The 20,853-nt window shown below is 35.1% G+C and overlaps 1 protein-coding gene across 5 annotated transcripts in view; it reads right to left on the reverse strand.

The window, feature by feature from the left end:
- LOC136834391 (alpha-(1,3)-fucosyltransferase C-like) overlaps window positions 1-20,853 on the reverse strand; it is a 51,903-nt gene continuing 31,050 nt past the window's right edge. For all 5 annotated transcript variants that reach the window (XM_067096952.1, XM_067096953.1, XM_067096955.1 and 2 more), the window contains 7 exons: window positions 20,007-20,331; window positions 19,501-19,673; window positions 18,055-18,183; window positions 16,212-16,337; window positions 12,390-12,578; window positions 6,481-6,639; window positions 1-441 (listed from right to left, as the gene is read on the reverse strand). In XM_067096952.1, the coding sequence (XP_066953053.1) occupies window positions 198-441; window positions 6,481-6,639; window positions 12,390-12,578; window positions 16,212-16,337; window positions 18,055-18,183; window positions 19,501-19,673; window positions 20,007-20,331 (1,345 nt within the window). In that variant the 3' untranslated portion in view covers window positions 1-197. The remainder of the gene's footprint in view (window positions 442-6,480; window positions 6,640-12,389; window positions 12,579-16,211; window positions 16,338-18,054; window positions 18,184-19,500; window positions 19,674-20,006; window positions 20,332-20,853) is intronic.

The raw sequence follows: 20,853 nt of genomic DNA on the forward strand, positions 1-20,853 counted from the left end.
CGAGTAACTTAGTTTTTATTATGCAGTCTTTATTATACATACATACATACATGCATTTGTGCATACATAAAATCACATATCACCCAGTTTTGAAGTAATTATACATACTTGTATGTTAGGCAACGCGTCGGAAATAAACCCCTTTTTTTATATATAATTCATATTGGGGTAAAATGCTCCCTATATTGACATTACGTTCATCCCACCACTGAGGACGGATCTATATTTTTGGGGTCAGTGACGTCAACATAAGGAAGGCCACTGATGAATCTTGATATCTCTGGCGTCTGATCGTTCACACATTTCGAGTCGGTGATGAACCACTTGTCTATATCTTCATAGACTTTTCGAGAACGATCCCCGTGAAGTCGCGCGCACAAGTCACACCACGGTTTTGCAAACATATCCCATGTTGCTGGTAACCGGTGATAAGCTTTCCAACTGAAAATGCAAAAAGTAATAATAATAATAATTACAATACTAGTAATAAATAATATTCTTCCAGGATTTTTTCCGGTATCTTGACAAAATACTGAAACTTTCTTCCTTGGCTGCTGGATACTGATCTACAGTCGCTATTTACTTCTGTGAAAGACATCTCTTTTTGCGCTCGCTCTGGATATAAAACTGTAATGTTAATTTGCCGCTTCCTATCTGTAAAAGATGACCAGTTCTATTCGACTCTGATGGTTAGGTTTGACAGAAACCTCCTCGAGTTTCTGGAACATCAGCAAAATCTTGACATTACCTTTTGTATGCTTTCTGAACGATAAACACTGGTCTGTTACACGTCGTGTTTACACAAAATTTCTCTCAATTAGTAGCAAGTCCTTACAACAAAGACCTGCTGAGTTCACAGTCCCGTCTCTCAGCACAAAATTCAGGCATCTTCTTTCTCTTTTGGGTAGTCTGTGCACTGTGCACATCGTACTGTACCTCTTGAATCAACTTTCAGCTTACACTTCATCTTTCCTTGGAGATCACATCTTACTTTGCTACAAATCAGCATCACTGTTTTTGCTTGTACTTTGAAAGCACACGTAAACAAGATAAAACTGATAGATATATCTACCTGAAACTAATTATTGAGTGAACTAAACGTATCATGACTACAACTGCCGTTTCTTTCTTTGCGTTCTTCTAAATTGGAGCAGAATTGAATATTCGCTGGGAAGATAACCTTACCCTATTAAAAGCTATGTTCCACTGCCAAGTCTTGGAGAGGCATCTGTCATCATCAAGCACAAACTGATTAATTAACTAATTATGAGTCTCTGAATGATCAATCGCTTCCAAAATTTCTCCAGTCTGTTATTTAAGTCACCTGGAAATGTTTTCTAAAATGACAGAATTATTATGGATTCTTCAGGGGTCCTACAGACATACATTTTCAGCACTCTCCAAGAACTCATTTATTTTTCGAGGTCTCTTTCTCTCTCTCTATATATATATATATATATATATATATATATATATATATATATATATATATATATATATATATATATATATATATATATATATACTAGAAATAATCAACACACAATCACGTGTGGAATAGAAATCAATTTCTGACTCGCACCAGGATCGAACCCAGGTCTTTCAATTGAAAGGTAAGGGAGCTGCCCACTGGGCCATACAAGTCATAAAAGAAGTTGGAACCTGAGGGCAACTGCACCCAAGGAATTACCTGGGCAAGCTAACTACTGTGTGTTGATTATTTCTATCTTATTCACTAAGAAGGGATAATTCAAATGAAATGCTGTTAATTGGGTCATTGCTGAGTCGGGAAGTTGGGGAAAACATGCTGGTATGCAAGCAGTTAGCTTGCCCAGGTAATTCCTTGGGTGCAGTTGCCCTCAGGTTCCAAATTCTTTTATGACTTATAAGGCCTAGTGGGTAGCGCCCTTGCCTTTCAATTGAAAAACCTGCATTCGATCCTGATGTGAGTCAAAATTTATATATATGTAGTATATATATTTGTGACTTCTAATACTATGCATCAGTTCTTCGTCAGTGGCTTGGAAATAAAGTCGAAACCAGTCAAGACCTTATACTAGTCTTATCTTTCACCTGTATATATATATATATATATATATATATATATATATATATATATATATATATATATATATATATATATCACACGTGTATATATATATATGTATATATATATATATATGTATATATATATATATATATATATATATATATATATATATATATATATATATATATATATCACACATTACCACAGGTGAAAGATAAGAGACTGGGTGTAAGGTCCTGACTGGTTTCTGACTTTATTTCAAGCCACTGACAAAGGACTGAGTATTAGAAGCCACAAAATATATACTACAGAGACAGTATTGACGAAAATACACAACCGTTTGAGACTACAGATCCACCCACAGACGGGTGTCAAGACAGGAGTGGCCTTCAAAACTCATTTGGCTAAAAATCACAATATACTTTCAGGGGGCAATACCGATCAACGTACCGACCATAGGAGACTGAGCCACACCTGAGACCAGAGCCACACCTGACAGATGTCAGGATATATATATATATATATATATATATATATATATATATATATATATATATATATATATATATATATATAAATATATATATATATATATATATATATATATATATATATATATATATATATATATATATATATATATATATATATATATATATATATATATATATATATATATGATTCATACTTTGAGTGGGTGTCTCTTATAAGTCTTTGTTTACATATATTTTCAACAAAAATGGTGGTTGCAAACTTTACCCCTATCCCATTCCTGCTATAACATAGGAAGAGTAACCAACCAGGCACTGTTAAAAACTTTCTCTCGTCAAACTGCACATTCCAACGAGCCCTCGATATTAAGTCCCTTACATCTCTCTTATCACTGTCCATGCTTAAGGCATTTTCCACTTTATGAACGTATAATTAGTATGAGTTAGCCAGGATCCTCTATGCCTCAAGATCCACTAGCGAAATTGCATTCGCCATCTTTGGAAGCATGAAATAAGAAGTAGCGTACTATCTTTCTCTGAAAGTGACCCACTCCCAACGAAAGACTTACTGCATTGAGCAATTTTGCTGCAAAGTGCCACAGTTCCTTTACTTTAATTTTTCTGCTTCCTGATTCTCAAATCACGTTTGAGGGCCTTCAGGATATCTTTTTTTTTTTTTTAGGTACAATAGAGCTGCCCTCCTATTCACGTTTCCAGTAAATCTTAAAAAATTCTCACCAACCTGAAGAGTTTTCTTATCTGGTTTCGAGTCCAATAAACTGGTATCGACATTGACCACAATACCAGTGGAAGATGTAAGTGCTATCCAGAAGCAATCAACAATGAGTGACAGTTGAGATTGTTGTGCCGTCTCCAGCCTACTGGGTTTCAGTCTAACTACATGCCGCAAAATTTCCCCTTCTGCCTTTTCACAGGATATTACCTACAGGGTCTTCATTTGTACAGTGTTACTAAACCCTACCACTTATCCGTGATGCCCGTCAGTTGCAGAACGGATTCTACTGATTCTGAGAGCCTCAGGTTTAGCACATTCTTAATGCCTAAAGATACTAAGTTGACAAAAACCCACCATGCAACAGCAAAAATGGGCATGAGCAGCTGTTGGGGTCTACAGCCAAGAAAATTGAAAGAAATTAGTGTAAACATGACCTCAGGAAGAGATAAAAGGGCATGCCTATTTGTTTTCAAACTATTAAAAAAAAAAGACAAAAAGCATCAGTAGCACTATATGCGGTAGCTTCAGAAAACAGGAAAAACATTGTGTATACTGTAACAGGAGAGTGAGGTTGAACAGCTTTTCATTTGCCTAAATGAAAAGACCAAAAGTAACTACTTGATCAGCTTGAAAACATGACACAGGGCAAAACACAATATAAAAATATGACATCAGGGTATAAAATTTCTTCCTCAGGCCTAACCTGATCATGAATCAAAACAGTGGGGGTGTGGTGTGGGGGGAGGGGCAGGATAAATCAGACAACTGTGAATCACCCACCAATTATGATGTATAAAAAGAACACTGACCTAAGCAGTTTAACAAAAAAGTAATCTCTGTACTGGCGTGACAAAATCTCAGGAAAGGGATTTAACTTGGATCAACCCAGTACAATGGCTATTATCACTGTTACTGCGATTGTTTCCACAGATAAAAATAAAAGGGACTGCCATGACTACAAAGAAATAGTAGGCCAAATTAAACAATTAAATGGAAGTGAGTGATTTATTACAACAATAATACAGTAGTCGACATATCCACGCACACATGTAACGAAGTCGGAAATCACAGCACTGAACAATATATTACTAGGGCGTCTTATTAGTCAATTCCCTCCCCGTGGAGGACGTGGCATAGCCTACTAAAACCTTGGCTGTTGAGCTGATTATAAGTCGATCCCCGGGATTCGCGGGGGGATAGTGACCACAACCTCCCGCAAATAGCTTAAATCCGCGAATACTTGACACCCCTCTTAAAAACGCTTATAACTACCTATTTTGATCATTCAAAGGCCAAAAAACCCTCTAACAACGCTTACACTCCCTATTTTAATAGTTTTATCATGAAAAATGTATTTAGTCACGAAAATAATATGAAAATACAGTAATTAGTAAATATTTCTTTAAGAAAAACGAATAGGCGAATTTTCTGTGAATAGGCGGGGGTTGACTGTATATGCTGCTGTGAAAGCAAATCTGTTCACATTTGCTTTCATGAAGCCAAAGTTGAGTTAACTTTTAACTTAACTTTGGCTTCATGAAAGCAAATGTGAACAGATTTGCTTTCAAGTTCTTTCTCTCCAGATGCTGAATAGTAACGATGCTAAAAACTGCTTTGCTATTTTTTCAGACCAATTCCCAAAATGAAAACACAGAGGCACCAGGCCTATAACCAACTTGCCAGCTAAGGATATCACTAACAATTTTTATTTCAAATAACGAGAAAACTCAATTTATTCAAAGTAGGATAAGAATGAAAAGTAAACAAAAAATAAATGAACAGAAATAAAACAGATGTAAAATATATTTTCACATAAAACAGAGTGCACGATCCTCACTGTAAAGACTAAATGTTATTACTGCGGTGGCCCCTTCTGTAACTACAGAACCGTATATAACAAGGATAGAATTAGGAATATTCTATTTGAAGATTACTGTATCAGTTCACACCTGATGGGTCAGTGTTCAACAAGTGCGAGAAATTCTTGACAGAATGAGAGAAAATTGTGTTACCGAAATGTTATGTCACATACAGCTTGGGATCATAATTATTATTATTATATTATTCAGAAGATGAACCCTATTCATATGAAACAAGCCCACACTGACTTGAAATTTACGCTTCCAAAGAATATGGTGTTCATAAATGTGGACAATGCACTGAACTGTGTGGAAGCTTCATATGAAATAAAACTATTTAAAATTTCACAGATGTCTGCAGGATCGTGTATCAGTACAGAGCGAGCAGGTGGGAGAGCAAGTTAATAAAATGGATCAGTAATGAGCTTTGCCCTGAGCGATACCGTTAATGTAACACACTGAAATTATACATAGCGCTGTATAACGCTAATCATACATCGTAACTACAAGGCAGTACCGATAACAATGCATCTGTTGTCAACGCTGGAATAGAGCGGTATATAAAATTTAGGCCTAAGGCCAACCGCTGGGACCTATGAGGCCATTCAGCGCAGAAAGGGAAACTGAAAGTAAAAAAAGGTACAAAAAGGTGTAACATGGGGAAAACTCGCAGTTGCACTTTGAAGCAATTGTTATGAGGTGAGCAAGTGATGCAAAGATAAGATGGAAGAAAGAGAATATGAACAGACGCAGAGTAAAAAAGAAAGAAAGGGGTTGCAGCTATGGGCCTATGGAAAGGACGCTGCAAAGAATCTTAAGTAATGGCTACAATGCACCTTACTACCAACCTCACCCGCCCCATACAGATATTATGTAAGTGTATTCTAACCTAAGTACTTTGCAATCCGGCAAAATCGTCCATCCTGATGACATAATGGACCATTTGAGACAATCTATATACATGTTAGGGATGGTGAAGATTTTCTTTGCAATTGTCAACTTCCCGTTACTAAAATGGCTGATAATAAATTCCCAACATGGTTGTTTCAGATAAATCTGGATTTCAGTAGTAAGTTAGTTTGAGTTTCGTAATGTCTGAAGTTTGCTTTTCATGTTTGTAGATATGTAAAGATAAATATATAAATATTTCTGTGACTAACTATCATAGTATATATATATATATATATATTACTATACGTGTATATATATATATATATATATATATATATATATATATATATATATATATATATATATATATATATATATATATATATATATATATATATAACTATTTATGCGTATATGAATATTTATATTATATATATTTAAATAAAATCTTACCTGAAATATTCATTGTATGCCGTGTCATTTTTATCTAAATAATGAAGGTAGGCAGCCAAACTCTTGGCAGTTGGGAAGTCCAAAGCATCTATGTAGGAATCAGGAGGCAGCTGAACCGTGTAATTCCCAAGACCATAAACCACTGGCACCACATTATACCTGAAAACATAAATTAGATTAGAACATAAAATTTAGGCCAAAAGCCAACCGCTGGGACCTAGGAGGTCATTCAGCGATGTAACTGAAACTGACAGTAAAAAGGTTTGAAAGGTGTTAGGAGAGGGTGGAAAGTAAGAAGAAAGGGAGAGATTATGAACGAAGGTAAAGCAAAAAGAATGAAAGAGGTTGCAGTCAGGGGCCTAAGGGATGCTGCAAAGAACCTTAAGTAATGCCTACAGTGGACCGCGTGAGGTGCACTGAAGGCACTATCCCCCTACGGGAGATATCGTCAGTAATGCCAGCTTCTCCTCGCTTTGCCCACGCATTCTGTATTACATTCAGAGATGCATCCGCTTTTATTTTTCGGAGGTTCCTACTCGTCCCTAGAGTTTCCAAAGCGACGTTAATACCCCGTGACTTGACCTGTTTCGGGACGTTATTTAATTTATACTTACATTTTTATTTACTCATTTGTTAATTTATCTGTTTTCCTAATAACTGATCTCTCTTCTTTCTGTATTTCCCTTTACCTTCTGTTATTTCTTACGAGTGATCACCGTATTTTTTGGAAGCTTGAATTTCAAGTCAATGGCTACTGTGGGCTTGTTCCATTTGAATGAGGTTCATCTTCTGAATAATAATAATAATAATAATAATAATAATAATAATAATAATAATAATAATAATAATAATAATATAATTATAATAATAATAATAATTATTATTATTATTATTATTAAAACAATCATCAAAAGGAAGCACTAGAAGCCTTTTGTTTTCGTTACTCCATAAAAAGTTTCTCGGCCTTTATAAAAAGAATACTGTACTAAGAAACTTCAGCGTGATCGTAAGAGCTTTACACAAAGATTTTCAACCTACTGTCAAACTCCTTCTTATTATAAAGTCTCACAAACAACGATAATTCGGTGTGACTGATGTTAAATTCTATAGAAATAGAATACAATATAGAATTTAGGCCAAAGACCAAGCGCTGGGACGTAAGAGGTCGTTCAAGTAAGGTTTGAAAGGTGTAACGGTAGGAAAACCTCTCACTCGCACTAGGAAACAATTTTTAGAGAGGTTGGAAAGTCAGATGGAAGGAAGACAATAGGAATGGAGGTTCAGTAAAAGAAATGAGAGCGGTTGCGACTAGGGGCCGAAAGGACGCTCTCGTGAAACGAGTGGAAACATTATCAGTCATCTTAATAATCTGAATCCGAATTGCAGTTTCATAACGGCTAGTTTCAACGCTACTTTACTCTTCATAAATGTGGTAATAGACGGCCGATAGGAATTTTTAGATGACGAGATGAAAACGACGTACTTTTAATCTATATGTATATTTACATATTCATGTATATATATAAATATAAATATAAATATATATATATATATATATATATATATATATATATATATATATATATATATATATATATATATATACATATATATATTTATATTTATATAATATATATATATATATATATATATATATATATATATATATATGTATATATATATATATATATATATATATATATATATATATATATATATATATATATATATATATATATTATACACACACATATATATTATATATATATATATATATATATATATATATATATATATATATATATATATGCATATGTATCCACACATTAATAAGCACAGACACACACATTACCACAGTGTAACTTTGACAGAAAATCTTCAGGATACACATAAAAAGATGAAAACAATTACATTTTACAATCTTACTCTTCGTGATATTTAATGATTTATCAGCTCAGTGGTCTGGTTGCACTAAGGTATTTTCAACTTAATGATTTTTAAGAATAAACTTCAAGATATTACTTGTACGTGTTTTTAATTATCTTTTTTTATGTGTAGCCTGGTAAATTTAATTCTGTCAAAATTATGAAACTGGCAGTAAATATATATATATATATATATATAATATATATATATATATATATATATATATATATATATATATATGTGTGTGTATATATATATGTATATATATATATATATATATATATATATATATATATATATATATGTATATATAGTCTTATGCTGTGGTTTTCATAATGCAGTAATCTCCCCGTGTGTATGTGTGAATTGTTGTATAACATGATTTTGTGTTCAGATACGCGTATACCGTAAAAGAGTTAGCGTAGGTAAAATGATTGAACGCTGTATGTCTTGAGACGCTGTATAGTTAGAGAGGATGTGAGTGGCGCTAAGAGAGAGAGAACCCTTGTTCGTTGTATAGAGACGCGTTTGTTTAGTCAGTTTCAAAACTTGCTGAGAATATCACCTTCTCCATTAGCGGACAAGGCACTATGGGCAGCAATCAAAAACATTGTGGGGTGGAAGATTCCATTACAAAAGTTGCCTAATGTCGTTCAGGAATGTTATTAGAAGCGATGTTTTCCATTCTTATTATAATAACTAGAGATTCTCTTGTTCTGAAACTATGTAATGATAAATATTAGTGTTAACTGTAATTCCACTTTGTCTCTAATTATCATTTTAAAGAGTTTTAAAATAAAAACATCGTCTGGGACCTGTTCTTTCCACCCATAGACTGTGCCCTCTGCATCTAAAAGGGGCCCACACTCAGAGACCAAAAAGCGTTGTGGAAAGGAGCTGCGTTTTTCCGCTCCGCGTCTCTCTCTCTCTCTCTCGCTCGCTCGCTCGCTCTCGGGATTACGAATGTCCCGTTTTAATGTAATTGATATTTTGGTAGACGATGGTCACTCATATTCTTTAACTGTTTAATTCCTTAGTAAATGTGTCTGAGTTATCTGAACAGTGTATTTTATTAAGTGTGTGTGTAACGGCGCCTGGTTAAAGACATGAAGTATTTGGAAAATTAGGTATTGTAAACATATATAATTGTGGGTTTCTAGTGCACTAAGAAAAATATATAGAGTGGTTATATGTAAAGATACCTTTTCACTTTTTTAATATTTTTCGTGTTATATGTTTCATGCTTTATCTTTTGAAGAATTTTTCTTTTATACATATATGTGATGTTTGCTATTGCCTTAATTTTTGCTTTACATTTTTTGATATTTAATCTTTTTAGAGTATATTTCTGTGTCTTTGTATCCACATTTTTATATGATTGATTTATTTGCCTTATTTTGTTTAATACGTGGGAATTAATTTACTTACAGTATATTTCCTTTCAATCAAGTTTTGTTATTTAACAATTTAAATCTTTCTTGAATAATTTTTATGAATTAATAAATTAATTTCTGATTTAATTTTGACTGATGATTAATTCAGATTTAATCCAATTTTTCGAGTAATAATAGATTTCCCTGAGACTGTTAAATGTCATGTATAATCTTTGAATTTAGAAATAAATTTTTGTATTTAAAATATTATATCAGAGTTTCATTCATTGACCCACCAGTAATTTTGATTTGAATTAGGGATAGAGTGGTAAGTGAGATGTTTTCCTTCAAGTAATTGAAGTGAGCTCGAACCAGGGAAATGAAATAAATAGAAATACTTGAACTTTATAATGTTAATGGAGTGATGCCCTAGATTTTACCTCACACCTGTTTAACGAACTTTATCTGCTTTCTTTCATGATTGATAAGTTTTATAAGGGATCACTGTTGCCTTTAGAGAAATCAGTCGTCTTTATGTGTGATGAGGGTTCAGGTGTCTGGGCTTTGTGAGGTAACTATAATTGTTGAATAAATGGTAAAGTTTGGTAATCAAATATCAAGCACTTCTGATACCAGGTTTGGATTTAAAGAACAGACACTGGACACCTGGGGTCACCATATATAAAATGGTGCACTAGACTGACCATTTCCCATATATAAATGGTGCCTTAGACTCCGGGACAAGCACTTAGATATCAGGTTTGATTTGAAGAACAGACACTGGACACTGTCACATTATATATATATATATATATATATATATATATATATATATATATATATATATTATATATATATATATATATATATATATATATATATATATATATATATATATATATATATATATATATATATATATATATATATATATATATATATATATATATGACAATATTAATGACAAATTATGTGCTGACCTGTCAAAAGCATATCCCATGCAGGTGCCTTTATGTGGATATTGGAGGTTTCCACAGTTAGATACAGCGGGTATCTGACGCACTCATTTGTGCTTTCTGATCATGGCCTAAGTGCATGGAGACAGTGTGACAGATGGATGGAAGTGTTGTGATCCTTCAAACATTGAACGGTGTCGTCACGTTTCCGGGGAGGGGCTAATAAGTGTGTGCGTGCATGTGTGCACTCTCTAATGGTATATTATGAGAGGAACATACAATAGCTAGGGACTTCGATTTGCAGCTGGGTATCATTTGCTCTTCGTGCATTGTTAATGGTTAGGAATAGCCACTGTGAGATACGTTATTTGCGGCCGTAGGAAGAATTCTGGGTTCATCCTGTGAGGACGAATATTTTGGAAGTGGTGTTCTTTTACATACTCTATGACATTTATTTTGGTCTAGAATAAATATGAAATGTTTATTTTATCTGATGACTAGGCTGTTAATCACTAGTATTGGTTGGTCTAGAATCATTAATTCGATTGACTGTGAATCAGAATTTCCTCTAGTGATGATTTCCATTCTTAAGGGGTGTGAATCACTCCCATTTCATGACTGTAGCTTTTGCTGAAATACTTTAGTTAAATTTGCAAATAAAGTCTAGTTTTGTATCTCGACATTTCATTCCAGTAGGCCTTTGTCTCTGAGGACAGATTCAGTGAGAGGAGTCGACGAGAGAGAAAGAATGTGCTGACCCAGGCCCGGTCATTTACTACCAGAGAATCTTAGGGATGTAAGATGACATGACTCTGTTCTTAAAACAGATGCAGTAAGAGATTATGACCCTATCTGACCAGGGTATAGGGCATAATATATATATATATATATATATATATATATATATATATATATATATATATATATATATATATATATATATATATATATAGCGTATATATATGTGTGTGTGTGTGGGTTGACGTGATGAGCAATCACCTATTACATACTATTTTATTCATGATGGACGAACTCAATATAACAACAATATAGAATTTTTATGATTTTGTAAATACTCTCCAGTTAACCCACATAAGAAGACAGAACTGAACTGTACTGCATGGAATACAAATGAATGAAACTATTCTATTCATATTTGTACACACAACCAAGTACTTATTAAGTACTTAAAATACACTTCTATATCAGCGTCGCAACAACAGAAAGAAATACTTAACAAAACACACACACACACACACATATATATATATATATATATATATATATATATATATATATATATATATATATATATATATATATTACAATTAATTCTAAGCACGACTTCAGTGATACTGAATGGAATGGAGTATAAAAGGTGTAACGGGAGGAAAACCTTGCAGTTGCACTGTCAAACAATTGTTAGTAGAGGATGGAAAGTAAGATAGAAGAAAGAAAATATGATCGGCGGTATATTAAACACAATGAAAGGGGTAGCAGGTAGGGGCGGAAGGGACGTTGCAAAAAGCCTTGCGTAATGCCTACGGCGCATTGCGTGAGGTGCACTGGCGGCACTACCCTCCTACGGGGTTCGTGATACAGACTCATAGTAATGAGTCGTCCAATAAATAAGGTCTATGAAACGGTGACTCACCGGATAATGCTGAACACTTTCTCGGTTGCATAATCCTGGCAGAGAGAATTTTCGAACGACAAGTAGAATTTGTAGTTCCGTTCCAGCATTTCGTAGCAATTCGTCTCGCCTTCAACCCGACGACATTTGAAGGGACCGCAGAACCCATACACGTCGATCTTAATCCATCTCTGAAGAGTTTTCACTAACCTGGAAAAATCCAAAAGGTGCTTTTTTTTTTTTTTTGCATGACTGAACACAAAGAATGGAAGTAAAATATAGAATTTAGGCCAAGGGCCAAGCGCTGGGACCCATGAAGTTATTCAGTGCTGAAACGGAAGTTGACAATAAGAAGGTTAGGAAGGTGTAACAGGAGAAAAATCTCGCAGCTGCCCTATGAAACAATTGTTAAGAGAGGGTGGAAAGTAAGATGGGAGAGAGAGAATATGAACGGAGGTGCAGTAAAAGGAATGAAAAGGGTTGCAGCTATGGGCCGAAGGGACACTGCAAAGAACCTTACGTACTGCCTACAGAGTACCGCATACGGTACTACCCCTCTACGGCATGCAAATACAAATAAAATCTGTGGAACCTGACTTGAACCTCACTGTATTTTTAAGCTTACTTAAAAGTGCAGCGACTGATTTGTACGTTTTGTAAGTTTAACTTTATGCTTTTGAAATGGCTTAAAAATATTTAAAAGATTTGAAAGTATATATCAGCGTGTCAACTGAAAGGGTTTCGACGGTAAAGTTTGCCTGCCAAAGATGATGAAACCATCTCTTATAGTTTGAAAGTTATGGACAAATCTGGTTACCAAAAATAAAAAAAAGTTATAGACAAGGCTGGTTAAAAAAAATTATGGACAAAGCTGATTAAAAAGTTATGGACAAACCTGATTTACAAAGAAGTTATGGTCAAAGCTGGTTAAAAATAAAAGTTATGGATAAAGATGGTTAAAAAAAAAACTATCGACAAACCTGGTTAAAAATAAGTTATGGACAAAGATAGTTACCAAAAAATACAATAATAAGTTATGGACAAGGCTGGTTAAAAAAAATTATTGGCAAAGCTGGTTAAAAAAGTTATGGACAAAGCTGGTTAAAAAGAAAAGTTATGGACAAAGCTGGTTAAAAAAAGTTATGGATATAGCTGGTTAAAAAACGTTATGGACACAGCTGGTTACCAAAAAAAGGTATCGACAAAGCTAGTTACCAAAAAATTAATAAGTTATGGACAAGGCTCGTTAAAAAAAAAGTTATGGACAAAGCTGGTTAAAAAAAGTTATCAACAAAGCTGGTTAACAAATAAGTTATGGACAAAGCTAGTTAAAAAAGTTATAAACAAAGCTGGTTACAAAAAAGTTATGGACAAAGCTGGTTAAAAAAAAAAAGTAATCAACAAAGCTGGTTAACAAACAAGTTATGGACAAAGCTAGTTAAAAAAAAAAGTTATGAACAAAGCTGGTTACCAAAAAAAATTTAAGGAAAAAGCTAAAAAAAAAAAAAAAAAAAAAAAAGTTCGAAATCCTAATGTCTCCTTTAGATGAAAAGCCATTCAGTGTGGCAGACACACTGATGAACAGCCAAACAGACGACCTCCCTGAACGCTATGCACGACCGGCTCCCTCTGTTCTAACTCTGATTGAAATCTCTTCAATTGTGTAGGGGGAGGAGAAGGAGGAGTTGATATGAGTACGAAAGTGTGACACCGACATGAACGGAAAGACACAATGCCAGAGAGACAAAAGGAGGGAAAAATTAGTCACTGGGGGTAAAAATAATCTTCTCATCTTAATTCCAGGACCCACTAAGGTCGGCCAGACAATGACGTTACACGGACTCTTCGCAGGCAGGATTCACTAAGTAGGTACTGGCTCGTCGATACGCCAAAACGTTCGACCATCCTTCTTTTTCTTTGGATTAATAGTTTCAGTTTTGTATTAATTTATTTCAATGGTGGTTTACCAGTAACATAATTTACCAGTGTCAGTTATTTTGTTAAAACAATAGAGCTTCATATGTTAAAACTCCAAGTTCGTTTTTCTATTGATAGACGAGGGTATGGACTTCAAGTAATCAACATACATCTATTTTTTGATTGTTTTAAACCATATCTTTGACAAGCATTATGTAAACTTTAATGAAGATTATTCAGAATACCTCAAATATTCGGTAAGTGAAAGGAAATTTGTCCTCAAGGAACCTGTATACATTTACAAAAGAGGTAACTGTCTTTTCTTTACAACCTGTAAAAACCCAGCTTACTCCCTACCCAGAGTCGCTGTTTTCAATAAGCCTTCTCCGACTGTTTCTATCTTGCGTCTTCCTTTCGCTTATTTCATAACTGTTTTCTGGCAAATGTTTTACGGACATATGCCTTTATTGACTTCAAGCCTCCCAATTATGTCCGGGGTTGGGAAGATGGATAACAAATAAACGCACTCAATGTGATTGTTTTATAGCACAGACCATAATTAACTATGACAAAGTCTAGAAAATATAATGCAACAGAACAACAATGCATTAAGAAATAACACAAAAGTAACAGACTGAAAAACAGGTTACTCTTTTAATCTAGGTACCAGTTTCATACCACTTGCGACCACTCCCAAACCAAAGGTTCTTAAAGACACACTATGTTATTATTTTATTAATCTCTGAAACTGTTTTTGCGCACTCTCATTCTATAGCTTTGTCATTTCTCTTTTGTTATGTTGTAACTACTGTTACCCCTCATTATTATTATTATTATTATTATTATTATTAGTAGTAGTAGTAGTTAGTAGTAGTAGTAGTAGTAGTAGTAGTAGTAGTAGTTCAGAGCATGAACCCTATTCATATGGAACAAGCCCACAGGAGCCACTGACTTGAAATTCAAGCTTCCAAAGAATATAGCGCTCATTAGGAAGTAGGAGAAGGTAAAGGGAAATACAGAGGGAAGAGATGTCAACTTATTAAAAAGAAAAATAAATTAAATTAATATATAGATAAGAAATGTACTAAAACGCATAGAGAATAGCATTAGGGTAGTAAAACAATTTGTACTAATAACTGTTATCAAACAATCTTGAGTGTGCAGATACGTCCCTCCCAACTTCATGTCGAGAAAAAGTTGTGGAAGGAGTGGATTTTCCAATATAAAAAAAAATGGCCAGATGAAATTACAAAAGCTTCGTAAATTCCTTGAAAAACCAATAACATGCAACAAATGTTACGTTACGATCCAGTGTTTTATGGAGAAGAAAGGATTTTTAATTTTTCCCTACTCTAATTCCAGCTGTTTTTATTATGAGGAGACCAGACGGGCAAGAAGCCATTCAGCCCCTTAATGAAAAATACAGATGTATACTTCAGTGATATATCTGGTGTAGAATGAGATGAAATAAAAAATTTAGGCCTAACCGCTGGGACCTATGAGGTTGTTCAGCGCTGAAAGGGAACTTGAGAGCAAGAAGGCTTTAAAGGTGTAACAAACCTCGCAGTTTCACTATGAAACAATGGTTAGGAGAGGGTGGAAGGTAAGAGAGAAGGAAGAAAGTATAAACCGAGGTATAGCAAAAGTAATGAAAGGGTTGCAGCCAGGGACCTAAGGGATGCTGCGACGAACCTTAAATATTGCCTACAGTGCACCGCATGAGGTGCACTGAACCCACTACGGGGCGAGCAGATGGTGTGAAATGTGGTAGTAGTATGAACTAAAATAATGTGAGAAAGGTGTTAAGAAAGTTAGATAAGAAAGCTTAAAATACAATATAATCTAAGTACCTATTCAAAGACATCACGCTATCTTAAAAAATGTGAAAAGATGGAGAATCTAACATATTTGGATTTAATGACTCACGTTTCTCTGCCTGAATCGGTGATGCAGTTAGAGACAAACCAGGCCGCTAAGCTTTTCTTCCCAGAGGCATAATTCCTACTAAGGAGCATAGACTTAGGTGTCCGACGGCGGTAAACTGTGATGTACCTGCAAGTGATAAACATATACAAACACCACCCTATCTACGAACGAGGTACGTTCCGGACGGCAGTTTGTATGTTGAATTGTTTTTAAGATGGTCACTGTACTCTTCACGCCTATTTGAGTATATTATGATGTAAAGTCAATACAGCACTGTGCGTTTTTTTTTCATACTAAAACATAATTCACTGTAGGCTACAAACAGGACTGTATTTTATAGAATAGGTATGCAGAACAAAATTTGAACTTATGGGTGGCAAATGGGAGCACTGTGAACACAATTTTAATTTGCGATCCCATTTGTTTGTATCTCTGAATGTCTGTAAGTTGGATGTTCGTAAGTAGGGTGGTGTCTGTATTAGGTAAAAAAGCACTGTATATCACATATTATCTTAAAGTCATTGTAATAACCACAATGCCCTCTTAACTTCTCGAACTCTACACACTTTTTGGACACTCTTATTATACAAAGCCTAAGATCCAAATAGAAGAATATCAAGAAATTCTGGCGTCCACAGCCGGATTCGAACTAGCATCTGGAGTATCAGAACGAGGTCACGTTACCGACCTGACCACGTGGTCAGCTTATGATACCCCGGATGGGGCTTTAAACCCTGCTGAGGACGTCAGAGTTTCTCCATACTCTTCCATTTGGATCTGAGGCACTGTAGTGGCAAGAGTATCCAAAAAGTGTGAAGCATTCGAGAAGTTAACAGGGCACTGTGGTTATTACAATTACATGCAAACCTGGTAAAAAGTGACCAGTATATATTCTATAGTACATGCATATAAGTAACAAGTACTAGATAAATAGCTTCCCAGATAACGACAGTACACTGAACAGTATTTGCGTAAGCATGAAAGACAGAACGAAGAGAACAACAAATAAACAGATAAAAATAAACGAACGAATGCATACACACATGCATGACAGAAATGTAAGAAAAACTGACTAATATTTCAACTATAGTTGCTGACAACTAAAGCTGCTGAGCGAAGTTAATTTTCTTATATAAAACTACCCGCGAAAACGTAACCAAACCAAGATCATACCTCATTTAGAAAGTGATGAGTAATGTATTTTTCTATTCAACTGGAATTACTTTGTGATACTCCTGTTATTACTCGAGGCTCCGTAGCAAACTGGATCTTTTTATTTTTGGGGAATATTCACAGCTATCCGAATGCCGTTGTTGTTCATGAAAGCACTTCCGAAAATGACATCCAACAGATTCTGATTTTGCTCTTAAATACTGATACAGTTCATATCAAGGGTACGGGCCCAAAGGATGAATTCGGAATTGAACAAGAGTAACGGGGAGATAGAGTGGAATATAGAATTTCGGCCAAAGTCCAAGCACTGGGACCTACCAGGTCATTCAGCGCTGAAAGGGAAACCGAGAGTAGAAAGGTTTGAAAGGTGTAACAGGAGGAAAACTCTCGCAGTTGCACTAGGAAACAATTTTTAGAGATGGTGGAAAGTCAGATGGAAGAGAATATGAATGGAGAAGGTAAAGTACGTAAAGGGAATGAAAGGGGGTTTCAGCTAGGGGCTGAAGGGACGCTGCAAAAAACCTTAAGTAATACCTACAGTGCACCGCGTAAAGTGCACTGACGGTACTAATCTGCCTATGGGGGCGGGGAGATAGAGAACCTAGAGGCATGACATTTTTAGCCAGTGTGGGACGTTTGTTAAAACTACAGCAAAATACATTTAACTTACGGATTAGGAAAATCCGAGTCTAGCCTGTAAGTGAAGGTCCAGTTGAAGATGTTGTCGAAGAGTTTGAGGTCAGTAAACATATGTGGAGGCGATTCCAGAGACCAAAAGACGTATCTGGTATGAGGCGACCTTTTCACAAGGCAAGAATAAAATTATTTGTAATTCCTATTCATAAATTTTCATTGTGCAAAATGGGTAGTAAGGTAATTTTAAGAGACGTATGTAAAGATCTGGATAAATGTATAACATTTGTGGGTGAAAAAAATCCCATCAATAATCATGACAATTCATGAACAATATTGCAATCTAAAAAGCATCATTTTTTCTTTAATAATTATAATACTATCAGATATTCTTTTGCAGGGAAAAGGCAACTTTCGTCATTTTATAAACTGTAATGATAGAATGAATGAAAATTACGACACTTCTGAAAGTGCTTCTCACAGACTGATGATAATGAAGGACTGACTATGGCAGCACGTTTTAAAGTGTCATTACATATTTCTGATAACCACTGGCTGAAAATGACAAAACATTTTAGAAAGTTTCTGCTTATTGCTTATAATCACTGACTGAAAATGACAAAGCATTTTAGTGTTTTTAAACGTTGCTGACAATGACTGACTAAAAATGATGACAAATTTTAAAGTGGTTTTTACACATTGCTGACTGAAAATGATAACACATTTTAGCAGTGTTTTTATGCATGGCAGACAAGGACTGACTGAAAATGACAGAACATTTTAAAGTGCTTTAACTCACTGCTGATAATCACTAACTGAAAGTGACAACATACTTTAGTGTTTTAACTCACTGGCTGAAGATGGCAACGCATTGCTGATAATCAGTGAATGAAAATGACAACACATTGCTAATAACCACTGAATGAAAATGGCAACATTGCTGATAATCGCTGAATGAAAATGACAAAACATCGCTAATAATCACTGAATGAAAATGGCAACACATTGCTGATAATCACAGAATGAAAATGACAACAAATTGCTGATAATCACTGAATGAAAATGACAACACATTGCCGATAATCACTGAATGAAAATGACAACAAATTGCTGATAATCACTGAATGAAAATGACAACACATTGCTAATAATCACTTAATGAAAATGGCAACACACCGATGATAATCACTGACTGAAAATGACAACACATTGCTGATAATCCCTGAATGAAAATGACAACACATTTTGAAGTGATAATCCCTGAATGAAAATGACAACACATTTTGAAGTGCTTTTACACACTGCCGAAAGTGATTGAATGAATGTGACAACACATTTTAAAGTGTATTTTCACACTGCCGACAATGACTGAATAAAAATCGACAACATGAATCTAAAGTGCTTGTTACAAACGACTGACAATGACTGATTAAAAACGATTATACGAAACAAAACTTGACAAAAATTCCCCAATGGCACTGACCTCACGGGAGGGAGAGACTTGTCCTCCGACCTGACGTGCCAGATCACGGCATCGACCTCCTCCGGGGAAAACAAGCTACGGTTCGCCGTCGTGAAGCAAGAGCTGACGGGACATTTCGCCTTGACGAAAGGCTCTCGACCGAAACCAAAGTAGAAGGATTTGTTACCAAAAACCTGTTTTCGATGGAAAAAAGATTATGTTTACGTAACTCGTCCCAGAGACTGGACGATTACGGCTAAACTAAGACAGAGACGGACTGCGATGGGAGGCTATTTTAAGACTGAGAATATTGTTAAAGAAAATTGTCAAGCTTAGTTATTGAGTGAAAGAGGAGAATCCATTACAAAACCGAATTAATAAAAACAGTAAGAACATTATTATACAAACCAAAACAGACATAAATATGAACTGAGAGAGGCGCCTTTTTATATACGAATTAACCTAGCTTTTAAATACGAATTAACCTAAAAAAAAAAAAAACTGGAAAAACGAATCAATCCACTTACATCATTCCAAAAAAGTATTTTCTTGAGAGGCCGATCTCCCTTGTTTTGAGCACTCACGGAAGTCCTAGTCGTCTTGTTCTCAAACCAGAAATCTTCTGGTAGGCCTTCGATGTTGGTCGCATTTACCGGCTCGAGGGGTAAAAGGGAATCGCCAGCCCCTCTCAAAGGGACAGAACGACTCTCGGGAAAAGTTAATTTTGGAAGACTGGAAGTGTTTGGGTTCTTCTCGGCTGCGTCCTCTTCGAAATACTCAGACTTGTATGTGTTTAATAACGCTTCCGGAAGCCACTTGGAGGGAACCACTGAACGTCTCCCAGTGACATTACTTCCGTGGAAAGATAAGATGTACCTTAAGTTTTACCAGACCACTGAGCTGATTAACAGCTCTCCTAGGGCTGGCGAAGGATTAGACTTATTTACGTGGCTAAGAACCAATTGGTTACCCAGCAACGGGACCTACAACTTATTGTGGAATCCGAACCACATTATAGCGAGAGAAATGAATTTCTATCACCAGAAATAAATTCCTCTAACTCTCCACACGAAAATTTAGTGGCATTACCTCTGTGGAAAGAAAACTTAGTGGCATTACTTCTGTGGAAAGAAAAATTTTGTGGCATTACTTCTGTGGAAAGAAAATTTAGTGGGATTACTTATGTGGAAGGAAAGTTTATTGGCTTTACTTCTGTGGAAGGAAAATTTAGTGGCATTACTTCTGTTCAGTGGCGTTACTTCGTTAAAGGAAAGCTTAGTGGCATTACTTCTGTGGAAGGAAAATTTAGTGGCGTTACTTCTGTGGAGGGAAAGTTTAGTGGCATTACTTTGGTGGAAAGAAAATTTAGTGGCA

This window comes from Macrobrachium rosenbergii, chromosome 53, assembly GCF_040412425.1.
Source record: "Macrobrachium rosenbergii isolate ZJJX-2024 chromosome 53, ASM4041242v1, whole genome shotgun sequence".
Classification (NCBI taxonomy): Eukaryota; Metazoa; Arthropoda; class Malacostraca; order Decapoda; family Palaemonidae; genus Macrobrachium; species Macrobrachium rosenbergii.